General features: G+C 34.6%; 1 protein-coding gene across 3 annotated transcripts; it reads right to left on the reverse strand.

Moving 5' to 3' along the window:
- Positions 1-449: 449 nt before the first annotated feature.
- LOC140137580 (uncharacterized) lies at positions 450-24,362 on the reverse strand. Of its 3 annotated transcripts, XM_072159303.1 has the most exons (7): positions 24,070-24,246; positions 11,911-12,113; positions 11,292-11,351; positions 10,517-10,667; positions 8,453-8,604; positions 7,775-7,825; positions 450-3,961 (listed from the first exon to the last, which is right to left on the reverse strand). In XM_072159303.1, exons 2-6 carry the CDS (start codon positions 12,103-12,105, stop codon positions 7,808-7,810), a joined length of 576 nt encoding a protein of 191 aa, XP_072015404.1. In that variant the 5' UTR covers positions 12,106-12,113; positions 24,070-24,246; the 3' UTR covers positions 450-3,961; positions 7,775-7,807. The 3 variants fall into 3 exon arrangements, with proteins under 3 accessions (XP_072015404.1, XP_072015403.1, XP_072015402.1); XM_072159302.1 differs by lacking the exons at positions 7,775-7,825; positions 24,070-24,246 and adding an exon at positions 24,253-24,362; XM_072159301.1 differs by lacking the exon at positions 7,775-7,825.
- Positions 24,363-25,945: the final 1,583 nt, after the last annotated feature.

A 25,945-nucleotide genomic window follows, 5' to 3' on the forward strand; every position in this document is an offset into this window, starting at 1 on the left:
ACTGTACACACACACCATCATGTACAATTGTTTTTGTGGAGGGTGTATGCATATGCTTGATGGAATTCTACGGTAGGCCTAGTTTAAGGGGCGATCATATTCTTCGGAGGGGGTCGCAAATTTACAAAAAGTCTGTGTCAATAAATTTGTGACCTTCCTATTTTGGCAACAAAATGTTATGACCCCCCCGATACACCTTTCCCTCCAAAATTGTATTGAAACCAGTATTTTTGAATAAAATAAACACCATCTGTGGTCATCTTGTGACTCTACATGTCATCAAAAATGTTGACTCCCTATTTTTCTTTCCACAAATTTATGACCCGTATAATTAGACCCCTTCCTGAAGAAAATGATAGCACCCTGGGAATACATATAAAATACCTTTCCATGCATGCAATGTGTTGCAATGATTAACTACATAATAAACATACACATGCTAAAATAAATCTTCTAACAATAATAACGAAAGACTTTTAATTTACTCACACAAAATACGGCATACAAAATATCAACATACAAAAATAATTATTACGTAATTCTAATATGTACAAGAGAAACTAAGTAAGAGGTCACACCTAACAAGGATTTTGCGCCGAGTAATGACGATTCTACCATTTTAAATTTCTTTTTAAAGTATGACAAATGCAAGTATTACCGAACTTCTTAAAACACGTTTGGCCAAAACTATGTCTTTCTTTATTCAATATATTGGTAAAGAGAAATACACGATTTTATTTTGGTATAAAACGTATTATACCAGTTCAGAAATTTGTAATTGCCCTAGGTAATTTTAATAGCAGAAATTCTTATTATTTGACTTGCATTTGATTTCATTATATGCCATTTTATTATTTACACTATACGATACTTAGGGTGCATGGTGCATTATATAATATTTACAGAGTTTGCCAATGACATAATACACTTTTGACTGAAATATATATAAATATTGTTCATAATAGACCCATGCATCCTTTGCTTCGCGGACTATGTGAAAGACAATAGAATAAACTGGTTCAAAACCGGGACAGGGGCAGGCAAGTTCGCAAAGATGTCACGCAGTTATATGGGCCTATATGTTTCAGCCTTATTTATATTATCATTCCCGATCATAATAATTATAATATAATATATATACTATAATACATGTAGTACGTTTGAATTTCATATATATATTATAACACGATTAAGAAACTATAGAAATATACAATGCTCCGAATCTTACAAAATTGTAGCTTCAAAATTTTACATATCGCCTGTCGTATATCGCCTAAAATATGATCACATAATGATCAATAGGCTCAAGTTGCATTATAATAATATATTAATTCAAAAGCATCGCTATTTGCTTCTAACCATTGTGAATAATTAATTGAAGTTACATATAGAGCATGTAACAATACCGCCCATCCTTAAACAAGTCTTTTCGGACTAGCTGACGACATTTTAATACTGGCCTGGAAGAAAAATAAAAAGATTCTTTCACTCGACAGTTCTTGTTAAAATTCGATGGGCACAAACAGTTCGCTGGAAAAAGTTCTTGAAACAAGTACAATAATGATAACCGTATCAGTATAAGCATAATACGATTTCATTACCAATTAATCCTCTCAATAATTAAGGTGGTGGCCTTCCTATCTGTTGTTGTCCAACAATCATTGCATACACCCAACATCGTGTGCGTCAATCCGGGGTGGGTCAGGGGGGACGTATCCCCTACCTGTTGGCAAAATGACCCATTTTTTTGTGTTCTTTTCGGCCACTTTTTGACAATTCAGGCCAAATGCCCCCAACATTTTAAGACGGATTGACACGAATGCGCAACACACATAATCTTGAGCTGTATACATACAAAAACAAAATATTTACATGGAAATGATAAACCTATATGCCTAAAGCTTTAGTCTACTGTCCTTAAAACAAGACATTTTGTTTTCTTCATTCCATTTGCAGCCATAACGCACAAAGTATAAACGCATCAGTTAACGCCATGTTTTATGTTATAACAAATTTACTACTATGTGAAAAAGACGATCAAGCTATTTTACTCTGAAGTGTTGAAGTTTAGCTCTGATTATTTTACTCTTGTTCCCGATTCTGCAGGTTTTGACAGCATAAGAACCATTGTTTATTACAAAGGTTTAAACGTGATGACGAAATCAGCACCAACCTGAACTAAACCAATTAATATCTTGCATGCCTATTCTCAAATAACGTACGTACTGAGTCAAAATTACCGCCAAAATCAGTTATTGGATAACATTAATTGACACCCCTAATGTAGACTAAAGCTTAAAAAAATAAAACATAAATAAGATGAAAGACCTATCGATATGTATTACTTACTAAATGAATTCAGTGTGATGTTAGTCTAATTAATATGCACCGATTAATTAAAATAAAAAGTAACTTTTTATAATAGGCCTACATGCATCGCATGATTAAAAAAGTTAATGGAAATGGTTGTATAAAGTAAGATGGAATGATCATATCGTTGTGGATATGCAAATTTTAATGTTACCAATATTTTTTATAAAACAATACAGCTAAATATATATCGTAAGATTTTGTTTTAATGTGTTTCTTACACGGGGTTTCTTAGTTACATCTTGTAATGTAATGATATTATTAGCAAGCTCTGTGGCAGTATAAATACACATGTATCTAGTCATTAACAGTGGTATTGCAATACCGTGTAAGAGCCAGTTACATCACATTGAGCACGTCTGTGGCTCTGTGCTAATATGTTTTACTACATAAATATGACTTCATACATTATCAATTATACTGCTACAGAGCTCATTAGCATTGCAGGTGAATATTTTACCAAACGTAACAGCGCATGAACTAAATGTCCTGCATGTGTGTAGGGTATGTCATGTATATGTTAGGCAAAGATTTTTTTTCGCTATAGGTGTCTTGGCTATGAATGTGATCCTTCCACATATGAAATTCTTTTACGTTAGCACGTTCAGAATTATTAGATTGAATTGAATTCAAATTGTTAATCCAAATTCGCCCACAACTAAAGAGTTGTTTTAGAATACCGTATATTTACACTCCACAAACCAACCTCATCAAACTTTTTTGGAAAATTACAAGGGGACTTTATTATAAGGACTATTATCAATTCCAGCTGACATCTCATTAGTTCCCCTGGCCGTTTGGATGTATTGTATTAAATAGGTATTAGCATTTTACTTTGAAAAATCAATGCAACAGGGCTGTGGTGATACATGTAGTTTGCGTGCCCCTCCATTGAACATTGGCCGAACCACACCCAGGAAAAATGCATGAGGCGTCACTGGAATTGGAACAGATTATAATAACCATTTTGAATATTTTAAATACTGATAGAAAAAGGAAAAGTGTGTACAATATCAAAATCAATTATTAACTTACTTATTTTACAATGCAATAGAATAAATAAAACATTTGCATATTTCTTGTTAATCATAAAATGTTAGTTTTACTGTGGAAACCTCCGGTGAAGAGGAGACGAGCCACATAGCTTGGCTTTCAAGACAGAAAGCTTAAACTGACAAAACGGCTTGCTTGAGCTTTAAGCCCAACAAGCTTGAGCTGATAAACCTGCTAACTTGAGCTAACAAACCTGCTAGCTTGAGCTGACAAACCTGCTAGCTTGAGCTGATAAGCCAGCAAGCTGACAAACCAGTTAGCTTTAGTTGATAAGCTAACAAGCTTGAGCTTTAAGCCCAACAAGCTTGACAAACCTGCTAGCGTGAGTAAACAAGCCAGCAAGCTTGAGCTAACAAGCCAGCTAACTTGAGCTAACAAGTCAGCTAGCTTGAGCTAACAAGTCAGCTAGCTTGAGCTAACAAGGCAGCAAGTTTGTGAGCTAAGAAGCTAGCAAGCTTAAGTTGACAGGCCAGCTATACTGATCAAAGGAGACAGGTGATGATTGGTCAGCTGCTTAAGCCTTTTCGTCGTCGACGAACTGAAATAAATAAAGAAAAATAACAACAAATGAATAAGACTCAAATTATAAATTCAACACAACAACTTTATTACAAGCTTTTCGCTCTAAAAGAGTATTTTTATTAGGTTTTCCCGCGGCATTAGACTCAAATACCTAGCAAAGACAAGAAAACGTTTACAAAAAACGTTTGATTGTCGGGTTATAAAGGGTAAATTGGGTTGAATGCCAAACATTCTAACATGTTAGTTAAGAGTTGAAAATATATTTGGAAACATGTTTGCCAAGAAATATTTTACTATAACATTTTTACATTTTTGAAAATACTGTTGTAGGTAATTTTCATATAAACATTTTAACATTTTTAAATGTTATTGAAACGTTTTGAATGAACCCAACACGTGTTTTATAACGTTTTTATGACATTTTTGTTTTTGCTAGCCATAAACCTTTTGAGGTTGTCACGATTGATGCTTACCCCCATAATTATTAACGCTACAATCAATACTAAAAGTAGTGACATATTTTTATTGCAGTGACTTGTCTGAACTATGCAATTAAAAAAATGGTCACTTGTTTCAGTTTTGATCTGTTTTTGTTAGTATCATGGCTGCAAAATTATGAAAAAAACAAAAAATGGTAGACTGATGATGATCGATGATGGCAGCGTTGTTAAAGCAGATGTTCAATCCTAAAATCAAGCAAATTCTATTACTATAATTCAAGTTAATGTTCGCTATAGTCTGATATATTTGCTCAATATACATGCATATGCCTAGCTGCTTATAGAGGAAGATTATCAACTATATTATTAAGGGCTGGGGTATGAACGTTTGGACAGTATTTATTTTGGGACATTAGAGCACATCAGACATATCGAATTGCATTCTGAATACGAAGAATGTCCTTCTGATATCAATTAATTTTGATTTTTTGAAATTCACAATTTAATACACATTTTATGGCAAATCATTAAAAATTGATATTTAACAGTACTCAAAGTAAACTTTATAAATCTGATGATTTATACTTAAAGTGTATGTAGGTGGGATAAAAAGCCGACGATCAATTGAAAATTTTGACCTTTCGTATTGAATATATGGAATTTTTTTCCAAAAACATCAAACAAAATTAGGTCTTTTGGGAAAAAATCCATATCTTCAATATGAAAGGTCAAAATTTTCAATTGACCGTCGGCTTTTCCTCCCAGCTACATACACTTTAAAATATATATTAGATCATGGAGGTATATAAATAAATTATTTATATACCTCCATGATTAGATTTATATAATTTACTTCGAGGACTGTTATATATCAAAAATTTGAAAAATACCAAATTTTTATAATTTGTCATAAAATTTGTATTATATTGTGATTTTTAAAAAATGAAAATGATTTGATATCAGAAAGACATGCTTCGTATTCAAAATGCAATTCGATAGGTCTGAGGTGCTCTCATGTCCCACAAAAAATACTGTCGAAACGCAATAAACGCTCATTCTAGATCCCTTAATTATTATAAACATATTTATGAACCAACCGATAACCATTTCAATGTAAGCAATTAATATGCCTCACTGTAAACATTCCCGGATTAACACTTTTTTAACACTTCAATGCGTTTATTTCCGTACTTTACACGTAACAGTATAGAAGGCGTTGCTTACCATTAACACTATAACGCGTTTACAAGGGTATTTTTCATAATTATTAACACACCAACGTGTTTATATTGCTGATATGAACATGTTGAAGTGTTGATTGTTATGAAAAATACCCTTATAAACGCGTTGTAGTGTTAATCGCTAGCAATGCCTCCTATACATGTTAAGAACGGAAATAAATGCGTTGAAGTGTTAAAAAAAGTGTTATCCGGGGATGTTTAAGTGCTGTGCTCGGTAGTCCTATATAAGTAAAAGCACGTGGATTGCATATGATTCCATTTAAATAATACCTGAATATGTAATTAATCAACATATTTGCAATCTATGAAGCCAATATTAAATATGCATAAAGGAATAAAAAAAAAAGTATCCTTATACTTATAACAAAAGCGATTTCTTAAAGAATATATACTAAATTACCAAATTAAGTAATCAAAATAGACGAAGAATTTTGTTCTGCAAATTTCGATACCTCATTTGGCACGATGTGACTCATTCCTCACGAAGTAAAAAAAGAGCATTTCAAAAAGTGACAAATTTGGATGTTTCCTCCTTGTGGGCGATTCTAACGGGTTCATTACAGCTTGACAGATCAACACCCACTCTGCTCATAATTAGCTTTTGAAATATCTTCTTTTTTATTTTTTATAAATGCGTTGAAGGTTAAAAATGTGTTATCCGGGGAGGTTTGCAGTGCTATGCTCAGTAGTCCTAAATAAGTAAAAGCACGTGGATTGCATATGATTCCATTTAAATAATACCTGAATATGTAATTAATCAAAATAGTTGCAGTCTATGAAGCCAATATTAAATATGCATAAGGGAAGATGCAAAAAAAAAAAAAGTATCCTTATACTTAAAACGAAAGCGATTTCTTAAAGAATATGTACTAAATTACCAAATTAAGTAATCAAAATAGACGAAGAATTTTGTTCTGCAAATTTCGATACCTCATTTGGCACGATGTGACTCATTCCTCACGAAGTAAAAAGAGAGCATTTCAAAAAGTGACAAATATGATGTTTCCTCCTTGTGGGCGATTCTAACGGGTTCATTACAGCTTGACAGATCAACACCCACTCTGCTCATAATTAGCTTTTGAAATTCCTTCTTTTTTATTTTTTAAAATTTAAATTGGTATTTAAGTTGAAGAAATAAAATCGCATCGCATCATGAGGTATCAAAATATGCAGAACAAAATTCTTCAACTAATGACTATATGTGATAATTTAGGTTTAGTGTCTTTGATATACCGGTAGATCCCTTAAGTGTACGGCTACTTTTTGTGCGCAGTGTACTTTCGCAAGTGCTGTTCCTGCCGTGTATATCTAAGAATGTATTTAAGGGATCTGGAATGAGCGTTTATGGCGTTTCGACAGTATTTTTTGTGGGACATGCGAGGACATCGGACGTATCGAATTGCATCTGAATACGATACGAAGCATGTCTTTCTGATATCAAATAATTTTGATTTTTGAAATTCACGATATAATACAAATTTTATGACAAATTATTAAAATTTGATATTTTTCAAATTTTGATATTAACAGTCCTCGAAATAAATTTTTATAAATCTAATGATATATTCTTAAAGTGTATGTAGCTGGGAGGAAAAGTCAATTGAAAATTTTGACCTTTTATATTAAAGATATGGATTTTTTCCCCAAAAGACCTTTTTTTTTTTTGGTGTTTTGGAAAAAAATCCATATCTTTAATACGAAAGGTCAAAATTTTCAATTGATCGTCGGCTTTTCATCCCACCTACATACACTTTAAGTATAAATCATCGGATTTATAAAGTTTACTTCAAATACTGTTAAATATCAACTTTTAATGATTTGCCATAAAATGTGTATTACATTGCGAATTTCAAAAAATCAAAATTATTTGATATCAGAAGGACATTCTTCGTATTCATAATGCAATTCGATATGTCTGATGTGCTCTAATGTCCCACAATAAATACTGTCCAAACGTTCATACCCCTTCCCTTAAAGGCTACGAATTTCGGGTCTTTCCAAATAAAGTAACATCAACAGCTATGAAAAATACAGCAGTTAATTTAGCAATCCTAATCAAGAGGGCATTAATGGCTGTAGCAAAGGGTTATTAATATATGGTAAAAAGCAGCACGAGGAACCAATAGATTTTTTACATAGTGTCCTTGCCTCTTAAAAATATCTCATTCGCAGCCTTATAGTTTACACGTACTTCACTCTCTGAAATAAACCAACCAAATAAATCGGGATAATATGGGGCGGCGTTATTTTAGCATAATTATGCAGATTTGATTGGTGTGGTTGAATCTCACTCGACGTTTTAGATCTAGCCCTCTTAAAAAAGACAAGTGACATGCCTACGTCCATGACAAGTTTGAACCAACCGTAATGTTGGTCCAATCAAAATTTGCATGCGCTATTTTCAAAATTTAATATTTAGTGCATGAATGAAGCTATGACTGAGGCAGCAATGATCATCATGATGTGTATTGAAGAGCTTTGAAGCACGCCATTTATCAAAATGATAGGAAAAATATATAATATCAACGAAAGCGATGATGTCAAGGAGGAGGGGGGAGCTAATGTATGCGAGCTGGGGATGAGTGAAAAGGCGTCTGATGGAAAATCAAAACATGTGTTTACATCCTTGCCTTTTTAAATATATCATTTGCAGCTTTACTTTACACGAACTTCTGAAACAAACCAACGAAATCATTATCAACTGAGCAAAAGGTACCAAAATCTGAATTTTGATGATTTTCACAATAGCCCGGATGAGCAAATCACTGAATGGGCCTTTAATATACAACAATAATTTCAATCAACTGAATCACACAATATGCTTACCTCCGATGCATCAGGACAGCAGCATCCAATGGCCATGGACGCCGCTGATGAAGCCCAAGTAATGATAGTCAGAAAGCACATTGCACCATAGATGATGATTGAGGCTAACCAATCCTCATATTTAAATTCGAATGTATCTGCGGGTGTATTAGCTATAAAAAACGAAAATAAAAACCCAATTAATTATTGTATATAGATAAGCCAAGCATCAAACAAACCGTTCGTTTTTGTGAAGGTGTTATCGACGACAAGTTTTGTTTTTTTAATTCAATATGCGAAAAACACCCTAAAAATGCATGTTTTTGGCCCTTATTTCTAAAAAATTGACTTTCATTGCCAGTAAGAACTAAGTAAAGGATATAGGATTTAGCTATGTTTCACTTGACAAAACAGGATACTATTTTTAATCCAAAAAATAGTGCTTTATTTTTCTGGAATGGGGAGTAATCCTACCCAGGAAAATATGCAAGAGGAGTCACTGGAGTTGGAACAGATAATAATCAGGGAGGAAAAGCTATAAAAGACTAGTCTATCACAATTTAGTTGAAAACATACACACACAAAATGTTATAAATAAAGACACGACAAAATAACAAATAACTAATAGGCAAAATAAAGGGGTGCTTGAAAAAAAAACCCGTTAATGGTACCGTAAAAACTCGATAGTTAGCATATGTGCTTACTATCAAGCACTTTTAAAACATGCAAACATAAATAGCCCCATCCACTAAAGTGTAAAGGGTTTTGAGCAAATCATCGATACACATAGTTATATATACGAACAAGTAAACCTGCAAATATGTGCCTCAACCCCATTAGCTCAGTTGGTAAAGCGTCGGACTGGTACAATTTAATGTTTTCAAGAGCGCTCGATAGTAAGCACATATGCTTACTTTCGAGTTTTTACGGTAATTTTGTGTGTGTTTAAATAACTGATAGCGGAAGTGTTTCGCTGAATTTGAATATTGTTGTATTTTTATCCGGGAGTATCAAAGAATAGGGTCACTTGTAAAAAAAATCCAATGATCATATAGAAGGCTTTTGTTCTTAGTTATATTTAATACATGGACTACAGAACAATTCCACAACCCTATATTATATAAATTATCACAGCCTATGTAGTTCAAATTATATTTATCTACTCCCTAAATGTAAAAGAGTGAATTTCCACTCTTTCAAGGACAATCCGTTTTTGAGTGGGAAACAGTCTAAAATGAAAGAAAGTACATTTTCTTTAGGCAATATTCACTCTTTTGTGAGTATACCGACTACTTTTTTAGAGTAAAACTTTTCCACTCAAAAATGGATTGTCCTCCATTTCACTCTCTCACTCTTTTTTTCCACTCTTTCCACTCGGTGTACATTTATAGAGAGTAGTATTACATTGTAAAAACTTGCTAAAAAATAATGCGTAAATTTGGACAACAAAACTGCCTGAATTCAGGCAAAATGTTCATGCCTTAAGTGAAATAAACTGATCAGAAACCTATACAAGACTCAAGGCTCATTGAAGCACGGGTGTGAGATGCCACAACTAAAAAATAAGGACAATTACTGTTCAAATGCTGAAAAACAGCGTAAAATCGGGGTATAAAAACGCCAAATATGGGCGGAAAATAAAAAACACTGGGCAACAAAAAATGAGGAAATCAACTGAAAAGAGGAACTCTATTGATAGTATTGTCTACTTGAACGAGTTTTATGATATCATGGAAGCTTTTCCCCAACAGGTTTACAAGAAGACTTATACATGGCATTACTTTAATTATAGTTAATATTAAAAACAAGTTCCACAAAGGCGAACACCGGTTGTTGTGGTCTGTTGCCAATAAGCAAAATTGAATAGACATGTCATTTAGAAATGTGTTGTTGCCATATGTAATGTTAAAAAAAAGGTTTATGTTATAGGTATATCATGTATATAGAAAGTGCGCATTTTTGTTTCAATATGACATTTTAAATGAGCAAAATACAGTTCCCAATAAAACAATGGAACCTTTTGTCTACGTTAATTCAACATAAATTATATAATAGCCCTGAAAAGAGTAATTAATAATTGTTTACCTATTACATATTGTTCTAATTTTGTTGTCCTTGCTTCCTCTCCAATATCACCAAAGTAGTCTTGTTCGTATAAGTTCCACGTTAGCACTGCCATTGTGCCTGCCGTTGACGCAATAGCCAATACACACATGATAGCCATGCCACGGGCACTCTGCAATGTTTAAGGGAAGACATATTAATTTGAAGTTTTTAAACTTAAAAGTATCCCAAACCAGATAAGATATTTTATACTTCCCACAATGCATTTCTTCCATTTCAATTGTCTGTACTGATCTGCTATCTAGTGCAATCACATATACTCCCGCATCCCCGGTGCAACATGGGTCGATAGTCACAAAAAGTGCCTCAACGAACAAAAAAAATATATGCTTCTTTCATGACTATCAACACATGATTGGCCAGTCTATTCTCAATATGAAAACAAAGGAAACCTGTACAAAGTAATAGGAGTGTCATTTGCTGTAATGTAATGCATCATGTAGCAAAGGATTCTGGGAAGGGTAAGACACAGACCCCTGTTCTCTTATCCCAAACTTACATCCATTAAGGCTCATTTATGTTTCAACAATATCGTTAATGAAAACAACGCCCAATTACATCGTTTTTGTACGTCCCCAGGCCTTTGTCAAAGCATCATCTTCGCCAATTAATTAGCTACGGCAATTACGCGAGCCATCCTCAATGGAAGTGCAGTGTACGGTAAGATAACGCTGGTATGCCTTTTGTTATATGCAACAATCAAATTAAATGACAACATTAAGAGATAATTACTTACACAGTCATCATCGCTCATCCTGAAGCCTACATACATTGCTGAAATACCTGCCACTAATGCCTGTGTGTCAGTAAAAGAGATTAGAGACGAGAAAGTTCTGGTTAATTGACTTCAAAATATATATATATATATATACCAAAGTGCATAAGAGAGCACATTAATCGTTAGTGAATAATTTAGCCCGGGAATTTAGTCAATCCATTGGTTCAGTATTTGATTATGTTGATGGCCAATGCCAGTTGTGGCTATCACATAAATCGGTAACATCTACCCTGATATTTTGGCATATAATATGACACATGTCCCTCAACTTATTGGAATCAGGCAACGTTTGTATATGACAATTAACATATAACCAGATGTCTTAACATCTTACCTCCTTATTTCAGCTTAAAATGGGACAAAAAATCTTTCAGACATTCATTACAAACATTATTTCATAATTTTTGATATTACAATGTGACAGAATTCGTATATTATGGCTCTAAGATATTAAACTAGAAGCAAGTGAGATTGTTTTCATCATTTTTTTCGCAACTTTCCAGTTCTTCGCAATATGACATGAATTCTTACTTTGCCATATTTTTTTGTAAAGTTACGACCAACTAAAGTAACTTACCCCAATACCGCCCCATAATGTGATATATGAATAGTTGAAAGCGGCTAAAAATTGGAAGATTTCTATGTCTGTTTCGCTGAGAGCAAATACGATACCACCTCCGATGAAGATGAGGCCTATGATGAAGAGGAAACTACCACAGCACTTGAGGCAGCGATACCTGCACACAGGATTACCCATTAAAATGCAACACATATTGGTATCTGAAATGAACAGAAACAAAGAATGAATGTATATAATAATATTATTATTTAATTAATTAATAAGGATGCTAAAATCTAATGCTTTTCCTTACAAGCAGAATAGCAGATGCGGGATAGAGGCTCCGCGGGCAGCGGCAGCGCTGACAATAAACATGATAAATGTCTTGTGGACTGTGAACTTTAAACAAGTAACATATTAAACTATTTATTATATAGATGCTTTTTGGAGATATTCTTAGGAAAATAAATGTACACATGGATTCAATTCTGGAGCTATGATTCATTATTTTGTTAAATTAGTTGGACGAACTGATTGCCGAAATTACCGTTATATACAACTGCATATCACTTTGTTAGAATATACCAGTTAAAGGCCCATTCAGTGACGTGTTCATCCGGACAATCGTAAAAATCATCAAAATGTATATTCTGGTACCTTTGTCATTGTCAAATAATTATTTGGTGCTATTATAGCCTGCTTGTGGTTCCGCCGAAAGCCGTGTATTTAAGACAAACCAAGGTATTTTGCATGAAATTTATATACTGACAGTATACATGTATAAATTAGTTATTAACTACATGTATTTGAATAGGGCCTCAACTTTGAAAACACTGCTGTTCTCATTTTTTGCCCATTTTGTTTTTCATTTCAAAAGTACCTAATAACAATTTTATTGACTTACCCTTCACTTTTAGGCAATTTATAAACAATTTTAATTATTTGCACTTTCGCTGGGATCACAGAAAGGGCCTTTATCTTTATTCTATATAGAATGATATATGATTATTTCTCTTGTCCTTTCACGACAGATCTCCCATGCTTGACGTAATCGGGGACGTAATACACCTCCAGAAACAAGTATAATACTTTAATATTTCTGTAAACAACTACATAATACATGACAAACCAGTCACCAGAAAACCCCGCAGAAAACTATTCAACTATTGAGGAAAGTTTGCTGACATGACATGCATTGTACTGTATTCCGGGGCTATACTAATACTTCCATTGTACCGAAAGCTACCATATGACCCGAAAAGAATAGCACGACCTTATGTATTGTACTCAAATTTAGAGGATGTAAGCTTACTCATGTTTGCTAATGTTATGCATTGCCGGATTTAATATACTAGAAATTCCGAAGATTTATTGTATTTTCCTTTTAAATTTACATTGGAATGGGAATCCCCAATGGAATTATGTAAGCTTTAATATGTTTGTAATCTTAAAATGTTTTCTTTTGTAATGTTGGTTTGTTTAATAAACTCTTCCATTTTTGTATATATTTTAAAGTGGTACCCTTTGATAAATGTCTGACAATTTTTGCATTTTTCTCAAAAAATAATAACACACTGGTAACAAAAGTTATGTATATTATAGGGGCGAGGAATCCAGTTACTACACTGGAATTTCAGTGACTCGATACAAGCGGTACGTTGTTTATGATAAGAAAAGAGGTACCGCTAGAATATACCTTATTTCTTAACATATCGAGGGTTGACAAACAGAAGGCCTTAACTCACTTTTGGCCATTTTGAGATTTTGGTACCAAAATAATCTGTAATACCAACAGATTCTTAAAATCATAAGACTTAACTCAATTCAACTTCCTATTGCATCTATAGCACAATAATACTTGGTCACATCTCAATGCAAAATATTATTTTTACTCATTTTTCTCAAAAAGGCACTTTTTGAGTTAAGGCCTTCTGTTTGTCAACCCTCGATATGATAATGAACCACTTGTCTTGAATCACTGACATTTCAGTGAAGTAATTGGATTCCTTGCCCCTATAATATACGTAACTTTTGTTACCAGTGTGTAGTTATTTGTTGAGAAAAATGCAAAATTAGACACAAAATTTTTCAGGGGTGTAGTAACCCCTTAAATTGGTATATTCTAAAAAAAATACAGGTATCTATACAGAAAATGTCGCATTCTACTCGTCACCCATGACTGGATAGAATTTAGTAATCTTCCTGAGAATGTATTAGACTGTTTGATGAAAATTCCATAATAGAGAAAACCAAGAAATTTAATCATAATCAAGGTTATTAAATACTATAATATTAAGGGGGTACTACACCCATCGCATTTTTTTACGGGGTTTTTTGCATTTTGTGAAGAAATGAGAAAAAAAATTGGACATAGTGGTATGCAAAATGAAGGGGCAAATCTTCTCGTTCTATTGGTGGCATCGGTATCAATGTAGCTTACATGCTTTTGAAGGTAGAAGCCAAAAGGTGGTACATCACTGATGTTTTAAATTCACTTCATTTTGGAAAGCTTGCTATCAACGGATTTCGTTAAAATTTTGGATATGTGTTGCTAACGCATTAGAGAAATAATGTTGATATGTAAAATGGGAATAAGTGGTTCCTGATGGCTTCATGAACTTGGTGATTTTCAGTGCTCCACATCTATCAAAAACGAACTGGTTAAAATGCTTCTATTTTCAATGTTGAGCTATATTTTGTATTTTTAACTAGCGACATTATTTCACTGAAACTTAATTAAGCCATAGGTAACAGGTTACCACAACCATACTACAGCAATGTTGAAAAAATTGCATTTCTCGTCACCTATACCCACCATATTTCGTAAGTGCGTTAAGCTTATATTTGCGATTTTGGTAACTATTTTACCTTTTGTTTTCTAACCCATTTCAACTAGGAACTCCAAAATTGATACAGTGATAGCATATTTTAAGCGGAGTCATATCATTTGTAACTTACCTATGATTGTCGCTATCCAAGGCAAAAAAATCAAATATTGTGTATATTTCCATAGAGTTCTGCACGATATACGGTAGCCGAATTTTGACACGACAATTTTGACAAGTGTTCACCCACAATCCATTGCGTTATACGAGTTGCCGAGTTTGGGTATATATTTAGGTATTTTTAAGATCAAATTCCGGCGTATGGGGCAATCCCAATACGGAGCCATGGAGAAGGAAAAACAAATTTTAGACAAGCCAAGACGGGCCGGGCCGGGGGCACAGGAATTTGGGAAAATTTGGCAGATCGAAGGGGGAATTTTTGGCGCACATTCAATGGGACACGACTGATTTTTAAATAACACGCACAAGGCTTTGGAATCACGTCACGAGTATGCCTACAGAATAGAAACGCAGTCAAAATCATGAAAAATTCCTGCACGTTATCCGGCACGCTCAGGCCTATAACGTAGGCCCTACGCTCGAATTTAGACATTCCCATCTATACAATTTTAAAGGCCTATCCAGTGATCCCAGCAAAGTGTGAAAAATTAAAATTGTTTATAAATGTCTAAAAGTGAAGGATAAGTCATTTAAATTGTCATTTAATATTTTTGAAATGTATTTGGCATAGGATCCTAACAGCAGTAGGCCAATTGACAAAGTTGAAGCCCGATATAATGTAGGTGGCCTATCATAGGCTTGTCCCGGCTAGTAATCAGATTCGTGTAAAATGTCTGATGATTTTTTCCCGGGATGAGATTTTGTCTTTAATACTCAGCGTTTGGCTAAACCACTAATAGGCCTACTATAACAACAAACAGGGACAACAAAGGCGATTATGAAGGCCGGGGAAGGGGTAAGATTATAAGAAATTCAGTTGGTAGGCCTACACCATTTGGAAATCCCCCAGTGAGCCCCTTATCATGCTTATTTCATCATCTAATATTTTAATTATATGACTGCCCCGGGCTATAACCTTTAACTTTCATTTTTCCGTGTTACCTTTAAAATGTAGGCCTACGCCTATTATTTTGCGGAATTGTACGCCTATAGGCCTACTCGTGCTTTTCACCGCTGATTAAGTTTATATTATCGCAACTCGCCATCTGGGGTGGTGAATTTCTTTCCCCATGCCAACAAATCTTTGTCCTCCCCACTTTGACCTACCATTTAAAATGTCTAAAATTGCGGAATTGTTAAAATGTCTTAATTTGCGGAAATGAGCAAATTTCTCATACGTTCAGTGCCGTACATAAGGGGGGGGGGGGCAATGGGGTAAGCTACCCCACCCCCCTGTGGAAAGTCCGCCCCCCCCCCCTTTGGATGCGGTCGCCCTGAAGAATTTTACTAGGGTTTTTTTTGTACTTTTGAGCCTATTTTGTTTCGTTAAAGATTTCCCCCTTGAATGAGGGTTCCCCTTTCACTCCTTTGCCCCCCCTTAAAAGTCCTAGCTACGCCCATGCCCCCCTCCCCATGACGTCACTTCATGGGGAGGGGGGGGGGCACAACATACATTTCTGGTGGGTATGCTCCTGGGGTATGCTCCCCAGAATTTAGTAGGGTCCGGGGACTAATCTCCCGGGGGTGCTGACGGCGTACCGGGGTAGGCCTACATGCCGGAAAGGGAGCATGTTTGGGGCTGCCAATAAATATAAAAGGTGGTCTTTTGGAGCTGCGAATAGTCAAAATTGGGTCTTTCTTGGCTTTCTGGGTGAATAACGCCTGAAAAAACCAGACATGTGAAGAATGATCGAGCGATGTAGGTCTTAGAGCTGAAATTGTCAAGTTTCCGTGTTTACGTATGCCTGCGCCTGCGCCTATAGCTCTATTTTGGTCACGGGTCTTTTGGGGCTGCGGAATCCAAAAAATGGAGGGGGGGGGGTCTTTCCGGGAGAGCATACCCGTATGGTCTTGTGTTAAGTTCCAACGCTTAAAATTCAATTTTAATAACACGACGGTCACAATCTTGATTTTATCAGGGATTTTACCAAGAGAAGGTGCCAGGCATACATGCTCATGTTTGAATCTGGCAACTTTGAACTTATGCGGTAGTCTTGTAGCCGTCCGGCCCTGTTCAGTTTTATACACGCATTTGAATAGGAATTGTTTTGCGCACTTACCTAATGTTTATGGAGCACATTTTCTTCATTAGTTTGTCAAGTTGATGTCAAATGTTCTATTCTATATTATTTGGCAATAGTGTTTTTTTGCCTATAGTATGTCCAAACATGGTCCAATGTTGTAATTTGTTGTTTTTTGATCGCAAAGGTCGGATATTTTTATTCCCGATTTAACTGTGCACCCGCCGGAGGGCTTCGCAAGGGTGCAGAATTCGGCGAAAGTTTGACGGTAATTTTGCCTTTTTTGACACTAAAACGCATTCGATCCTTAATTTTATTTCAGCAAAATTTTTGATTAGGTAGCATATTAATGAGGCGGCTACAATTTTTGTTACCAAATCTTAAAGAATTATTATTCTCAAATGTCTGACCTGTGTATTTCCTATTGGTAATACAAATTGACGTGTCAGCCCTAAACATACATAGGCAGGTCGTATTTTGGACTGGTAGCAAGTCTAATACTGTATGTGAACGGCAGAAACCGGTTGTGACGGAGACTACGTGGTAGCGTCCTTAACAACCAGTCAACTTTAAGACAAATAGGTGAAAAGGGACACTTTCACGATGTTTTTCATATTTTTTTATTTCACATGATCAGTGCATATATCGCCTAGCTTGAAATGATAAAATATTTTTTTAGACCAATCAAACCAATATATGGGTGTAGTACGCCCTTAAAAGTATAATTACTTCAGCTCTCTTAATAATTAAGAATAAGAGAGGGTATATTTTTAAATTGCAATTTACAACTATCCATTTTCAAGCTAATTTTGACACAAACATTGTGCACCACTCTGGGCCGGGACTCTGGGTCACTGCACACTCAGTGGTGATATATTCTTCATATTTTGATATCTGATAATTGCTATATCAAAAGAAATTAATTGAAAAGTGAAGAATTTTGATGACAATAGATTTTGTCTCGACTCCTGCAGAGAAAATGACAATTACAGAAACCATGATTGTTTATTTATTGTGGGAGTATTGCTGGTGTTTTACCAACCGTGTATAAGATATCTTCGTCAATTTATCAAGAAGTGAAACATTTCATGTATGGTATGTACAATGTACTTAGTATTTGAAAGCCGGGTCTGAATTACTTTGCTCTACTGGTATCCTTTGATTCCATGATGTAGCCTACATATCAATCATTTTTGAACATTGTCATAATGGTGTTCAATTTAAGATTAAACAAGGATTTTCGGTTATATTCACCACTGATAAATTTCTCAAAATAATTTAGACCCTTTTAAAATTGCAGCATTATTGGTTTGCTGCATTTATTTTCAATATCTTCCAAGGTTAAGGGCTGGGGTATGAACGTTTGGACAGTATTTATTGTGAGACATTAGAGCACATCAGACATATCGAATTGCATTCTGAAGAATCTGAATACGAAGAATGTCCTGATATCAAGTAATTTTCATTTTGTGAAAATTATAATACACATTTTATGGCAAATGATTAAAAGTTTATATTTTTGATATTAACAGTCCTCGAAGTAAACTTTCGAAATCTAGTGATACGTACTTGTGTAGCTGGGATGAAAAGCCGACGATCAATTGAAAATTGTTCATATTGAAGATATAGATTTTTCCCCAAAAAACACCACGAAAAAAATAGGCTTTTTTGGGAAAAAATGTACATCTTCAATATGAAAGTTTTCCAATTGTTCGTCGGCTTTTCATCCCAGCTACATACACTTTAAGTACATATCATTATATTTAGAAAGTTTACTTAAAAATATCCAAAATCAAAAACAAAAACAAATTGATAAATAATAATTTGTCATAAAATTTGTATTATATCGCGAATTTCAAAAAAAAAAAAATCAGGACATTCCTCATATCCAAAATTCAATTCGATATGTCTGATGTGCTCTCATGTCCCACAAAAATACCATGAATACTGTCCAAACGTTCATACCAGAACCCTTCATGTTCTATATTAAAATATTTATATGGGCGATATGTTCAAACCCGTGTTTAAGATATTTCCATGCATACATACATACATTTGAGGCATTTATATAGCGCTACATATATACATAAAGAGCGCATATCCATATAGTTTAATCGAATAATTTTAAATTACAAAAACCGGAGGGGATTTTTTTTTATTTAGGTACACACGCATAAATAATAAATAACCAAAAAAGCAAACATGTGAGATATTTCCCATAACACAAAGGCAAGTTAAGAATCATTTACATTTGTAAGCAATTTGGTTTAAAAAAAATGAAAAACAAATTAATATGTGGGTCATGTACTTCACATATTAGCCAGCAAATGACATCCATAATTAGGAGAAAATGACCAAAGAAAGCCATTATAGTGACCCACAAACTACATGTATATAGTTTCAGTAAATTAAATGCGATGATTATATTTACCTATAAAGCCTAATTGTTAACGTCAATATTCCTTCCATTCTAGTTTTTTCGGTATATTATAGTAACGAGCTATAGTTTGAACGAAGTGGATTTATATATTTAGTCAAATTATAAAGCCAATCAAAAAAATCAAAAAGAAATATTAAAAGAAAGAAAATGAATATTAACAACGCGGTTTTGACAATTGCCCCTTGCCGCGTAACGCGAGACATCTAATCCGAGGAGGGGCCGAGGGGCCCGGATAAGGGCCTGATATGAGGAGGCGCAGGCCATTTTTTCAACAATATTTTTTTAATTTTCACTTTAATTCAACTCCTATGGCCAGGGGTGCATGTATCGGAGCCAACGATCCGGAGGGGCAGACATTCTTGGGACAAATGCGCACGAAAAAAATACCAAAATGAGGACAACTGTGGCCTTTAACCAGGACAAAGGACATGAAGGAAGATGAACATAGGCCTAATAACTTTTGGTCAGTGTCCGGGTATTTCGAGCCAGGGGGAACTCGCCCACGGTGGGTACGCCTCTGTCTATGACGTTATCCCAGGGACGTATTCGCCTCTGGAATAAAAATTGAAATTTATGTAAAGCATTCTTTAGATTACATGAATAGTTTTTATATGTTAAAAGCATTCTATGACATGACATATGTTATAATAGCAAAGCGCACATTTATTTTCATATGCACATCATTTAGCCATTTGGCAGATAATATAATATAATCGACCAATTAATATCCGCCCTTATTCGTAATATACTGATAAATAGCTATATACTCTATAGATTTTATTTTAAGTGCTTTTAAAATGGCTTTGAAATGGAAAGATTTAAAACAATGGTTGCTGGCTGCAACCTGCCATTTATTTTATTCAAAATTAAGCTAATCGAGGCCAATATGTTTTTGCAATTTTTCCAAGAAAACATATGATATAGACAACTAACGGTGAACGTGTTGCCTGATGTAAACATTTTAGCATTTTGAAAGTGCCTCTCGGCAGGTGAAACCGACTTCTATATCATAATCAATAAAAATCCATAATTATATTTACTAGATATTAAATTCATAAGGAGAATCTTTGTTTGGATGACTCATTATATTAACGTCTCTTTATCAACATGTATATAACAACAAGCATGTTTAGAGTCACATAGCTTTTATAATGCAAAAATAGAGATCGGCGAAAAAAGCATACAATTTGGATCAAAATAAAACAAGCATTTATCTGATGAAGTTAATAAAATTCATTTTATTGACCTGCACGGTACTAGGATTTTTTGGACCAATTAGGTATAAATATTATCTGTATTATTCAATATACAATTTACAAAGGCCTACTTTGACATGTTACATGTATTATAACATCTAGATATTTGCAGAGGTCATGGCATTCGAATATGTTTAATTGGTGATTAGTGTATAAGCCTATTCTGATGAAAAATGAGGCAATTTTAATGCTTAGTATAATAACTGATGGTCTAAATGGGATTGGAAAACTTGCTGCAGTTTTGTACATAATTATCAGTTTCCTGAAAGCACTTTGTTTCAAAAGAATTTACGCGAATTTGATTTATTTTGGTTTTTCTTTGTTCAGACAATTGACAAAATCACCATCCCCAAACCCAGAAAGCTATCAACAAAATAAAAGCAACGCGGACCAATCCGCAGGTGCATCCGCACACAATAAAAAAATATCACGGAATATATTCGTAGTAGAAAATAATATACCTAATAATTATAAAATAGAAGATACATATGTAATTGTACGATAGTTGAATTTGTTGTTATAAACGTAAATCGCCAACATATGTATGGCTAAACTCCTCTGCAAAAACAGTGTTTAAACTATAATTGCACCACGTTTATAAACATGTTTATAGGAATATGATGGATTGTGATTAGGAATGAAATATGTTTAAGAAACATGGTGTAATCTCTTGTTTAGAAAAATCGTTTGAAGTCTAAATACTGTTTTCACAGTGTGGGGAAAGTAATGCAGTAAGAATGGCACAAAGCGGAACAAAACGCGGTAAAATATTTCTGTTCGAGCTTGTTAGGTATAGGCCTAGATTTCTGAATCATAGTTTTCATTAAAGTATAGGGCCTAACTTTGAAGTTGGATATTGATATTTTGAATATCTGCTTGTAACGTCGCGGTTGGCATTTGGATTGTTCGGTTTTGTTCCTCACATCAAGTTGCTGTACGCTCAGTTCTCTCTCTTGATACAAGGAGCACTTGCATGAAAGTAGATTTTGATGTGAAATTATAAATCTATATAATTTATGAATGTATGGCACTTGCAGTTTTCAACAAGTGCGTGTAATATGTGACGTTACCAAAACTATGTACAAAGGTTGTCATTTAATTAGTCTATATTATTTGGTCAAAGTGCGTCATGATTTTTTCGAAGTTATTCATGCACGAAAACTAATTCAGACATAAGAAAAAAGGTGACAGAATGTAATGGATAGTGACAATTGGTGGTACACACAGCAATGTGATTGTGATTAAGCTTAGCAACAGCATTTATACAATGTACATTACCAAAATTTTCAATGCGAATGAATTAAACGTCATTGTATCGTCATCTGATCACATGACCGTAAAAGGTAATCCCCATTTTACTTCATGACCAGGTGTATGTACATATTGTACATATGACTTTCTTCCCGATGAATGTAGGCCTATCCTTTTAAAATACCAAATTATTAATGTCGATTTACATCATAATCATTATACTTACAGTACATTGTAATTTGATCAAAATAAGGTAGCTCGGGGATCGCCTATTATTAATACCAGGGCGTGTACCTCATCTTCTTTGCTCAAACTGCTCAGAAAATAGGTAATTCACAATTACCGGTATAATTGATTACCGGTATAATGATTACATGTCTTTTGCGGCAACTCGATTTCCATCTCGCAAGTGCATGAACACAAATAAAAACATGTTTCGAGGTGTTCTCGACGAAGTACCTTTTTTTTTGCTTATCTTATTTAATCCTGATATAACTGTAGTCCTATTGTGGTAAAACATTTTAGTGTGTTACCGGTACCAAAATGATACCCATCCGTTGTTTGTGTATTTGAATAGGGACAAGACACGATACGGCCGTCTTATATACAAACTTATATTTTAAAAATTCACAAAATGGGCAGTAAGAACCCTTTTAAATGTTCAAGAATTATTATAGGCCTACTTCATTTTTGTTTGCAAATAATATTTCTAACTGATATGTACACACTTGAACTGTGTGTGCATTTATGTGCATTTATGTAGGAATTTACATAGGCAACATAATCTTATTAACTTACTACGGTTTCATAACGTCCTTCTGATATCATATAATTTTTTTTGAAATTATGAAAATTTTATTGGCGATATTAAAATTAAAATTAAAATTTGGTACTTTTGACATGCATTTAAGGGGGTACTACACCCCTGCCCAATTTTGTGCCTATTTTTGCATTTTTCTCAAAAATTATAGCGTATTGGTGACAAGTAAGATATGTATATTATAGGGGCAAGGACAACAACTACTGCACTGGAAATTTTATTTCAGCACAGACAACAGTTGTGGAGTTACAGTCAAAATGAGGGAAAACCAATATTTGATCAATAAATCAATAACTACTTGCCTTGAGTTGCTGAATTTTCAGTGCAGTAGTTGTAGTCCGTGCCCCTATAATATACATATCTTACTTGTCACCAATGTGCTATAATTTTTGAGTAAAATGCAAAAATAGGCACAAAATTGGCCAGGGGTGTAGTACCCCCTTAACAGTCTTCGAAGGAAACTTTACAAATCTTATGATATGTACTGAAAGTGTACATGAATGTAGCTGGGAGGAAAAGCCGTCCATCATTGGAAAATTTTGAACTTTCGTATCAATTGTATACATCTTTTCCCCAAAAGACCTAAATTTGTAGGTCTTTTTTGGGGGGAAAATCAACAATTTTATAACAATTTTGATGTTATTTTAGGGTAATTTTTACATATATGCATATGCAAGATGCATATGTTAATAATTATGCCCATTGTTCTTAGAAAATGCAATAAAATAAAGTTAAGCTCGAAAAAGTTCTTTATGATTTTGCATTTTGAGGGCATGACCGAGAAAATAAGTTCGTCGATTTCGGGTCATTTTGTGGTCAAGATGAATATGGATGAATTGCTTGACTGGATAATGATATCGTGATGATGAATGCATTGAACTATGTGATGTCTTGGAAAAAGTGAAAAAAAGTATAATAATCCAAAAAATATGCACAAATTGGTATAGAGAATTCCGTAATAGAATATCAAATTTAACCAATTGAATTTCGACCGTATATAGGCCAACCGGTAGATTCGGTAAACCATTTGCATTTATAGCAATATGGATTCCGAGTTATGAATGGCAATATCACGGGCAATATTAAAGATACCAAGAAAACTTCAGATGAAAACCAGTTATCTCCCGAAGTGTTTGAATGTAGCCTATTATTTAATAGGCCTATATTTAAATAAAACTCGGTAATGCTCAACATCATCAGCACCGCTGTAATTTCCAATCATAGGCCTTCAAACATGTCAAAAGGCCTACGTTCCAACCAAATGCACTTGTTGCACACTATTTAACACTATATGCACTTTGAATTAAACAAATTAAAACTGTAAAGCAAATGTGACAGTTTTCTGGCACAAATAAAGTACACGGCAAGTTCTGTACATACATACCTGTTTTTCACCGTTTTGTTCTGTACTATTCCGTCAGTAACGCGTCCACAGGTAGCAATTGATGAACAAATGGCGAGAAATGAATTGGGATATACTCAGTAGTATCTGTGTAAGTTATGCTAAGTGCATGAAGTGTCCACCCATTCAATGGTTTGATTACTAATACAACATAACAATACGTACCTTGGGCGTGGATCTAGTGGGAAAACCGGTAAACTCAGACGTATTTGACTTTTGAATGAGTGAATCCGAATTAGAGTTGTGTTGCCAGATTTGGGTGTTTTATTCCGCCTAATGCCTACCCCCAAAAACCGAATATTGCTTGCGAAACGAACAAAAGGCCTTATCATTTAGCCCAATCAATAAGTGAAATCGTTAGGATTCGGCACAATGAACAGCGCAAAAAGTGGTATTATGGCAATAAATACACCTAATGTATGACTATACCATTGCACGCAGTGAACGTTGTAGAGAACAAAGGAATAGTTAACCATCTATCAACCCACTGGTCATTGTTATGGTAATAAGGCTAGTCAACATGTCCTTAACAAAATATTATACGGTTCATCGATCGATAGGGTCATAGGGCTACCACAAACCACGGTCATGTGTTGGAATCCTGCACATTTGGAACTTGTGAGTGGAATAACAGTGGAAGAGCCCAGGTGGAAGTTTCATCAAGGTGTACAAGGCGCGCTGCGTCAGTGGAAGAGAAAAAAAGGGGGGGGGGGAGTAAAAGTAGAAAAAGTGCCGCTTTTTGACCCGGGGTTTTTGACTCCTTAACCAAGTTAATACAGAAAGATAAAATGTTTGGGTAAACCTGAGACTAGTCAGGGCGGTAAACTTAGTTGTAGAAACTACACATTTCGAACGTTTGAGGACTGAGCCGTGAGTTCCAATTATTGGAACTAGGGTAAACTAATCACTCACTTCGCCTTTGGCCCCAAAACGGGGTAAGAAATGAAGAAACTTGAAGGGTGCGTCAAGCGTAACTTTTAAACCCTCATATATCATCTGAGAATCTAAACATACCAACCCCCCAAAAAACCAACCAAACAAACAAACAAAACACCAACAAAACAAAAAAACATGAAATACTAACACTATAAGCTATAAAATCCAATGCGGAATGCGTTTCAGTGGCGTAGATAGAGGGGTTGTGACGCACAGGGCTAAGGATAGGCCTACATGATAATGACGACCCCCCCCCCCCATTCTTGAAACTGACAATTGCGCGCGGAGCTCGCGAACATTTGGACAAATAGGGCTTTCCATTTATTAATTTTGGTTATAATGAAGTTGAATATTGGCTTAAAATGATGTTTCAAATTATTTTGTGCCGAAATACCCCCCACGTCGCTACGCCACTGGTTTAGTCTTCTTTATCAGTCGTTTATTTTTATTTGCTGGTCTCGGCGTGACTCTCATTCGTAAAATATTGTTATCAGCAGTAGATAGCTACTTCATCACTGCTATCAGCAGACAGCAACTTCATCAATACTGCTATCAACAGTATATAGCTACCTCGTCCACATTTACTGTTGGAAGTAGATAGATATTTTATCACTAAATATTGTTATCAGCAGTAGATAGATACTTCATCAATATTACTAGCAGCAGTATGTAGCTACTTCATCAACATTGCTATCAGCAGTAGATAGCTGCTTCATCAATATTGCTATCAGCAGTAGATAGCTGCTTCATCAATATTGCTATCAGCAGTAGATAACTACTTCATCAACATTGCTATCAGCAGTAGATAGCTACTTCATCAACATTGCTATCAGCAGTAGATAGCTACTTCATCAACATTGCTATTAGCAGTAGATAGCTACTTCATCAACATTCTGTAGTAGATAACTAATTCATCAAGATT

This window comes from Amphiura filiformis, chromosome 17 (genome assembly GCF_039555335.1).
Source record: "Amphiura filiformis chromosome 17, Afil_fr2py, whole genome shotgun sequence".
Lineage (NCBI taxonomy): Eukaryota > Metazoa > Echinodermata > Ophiuroidea > Amphilepidida > Amphiuridae > Amphiura > Amphiura filiformis.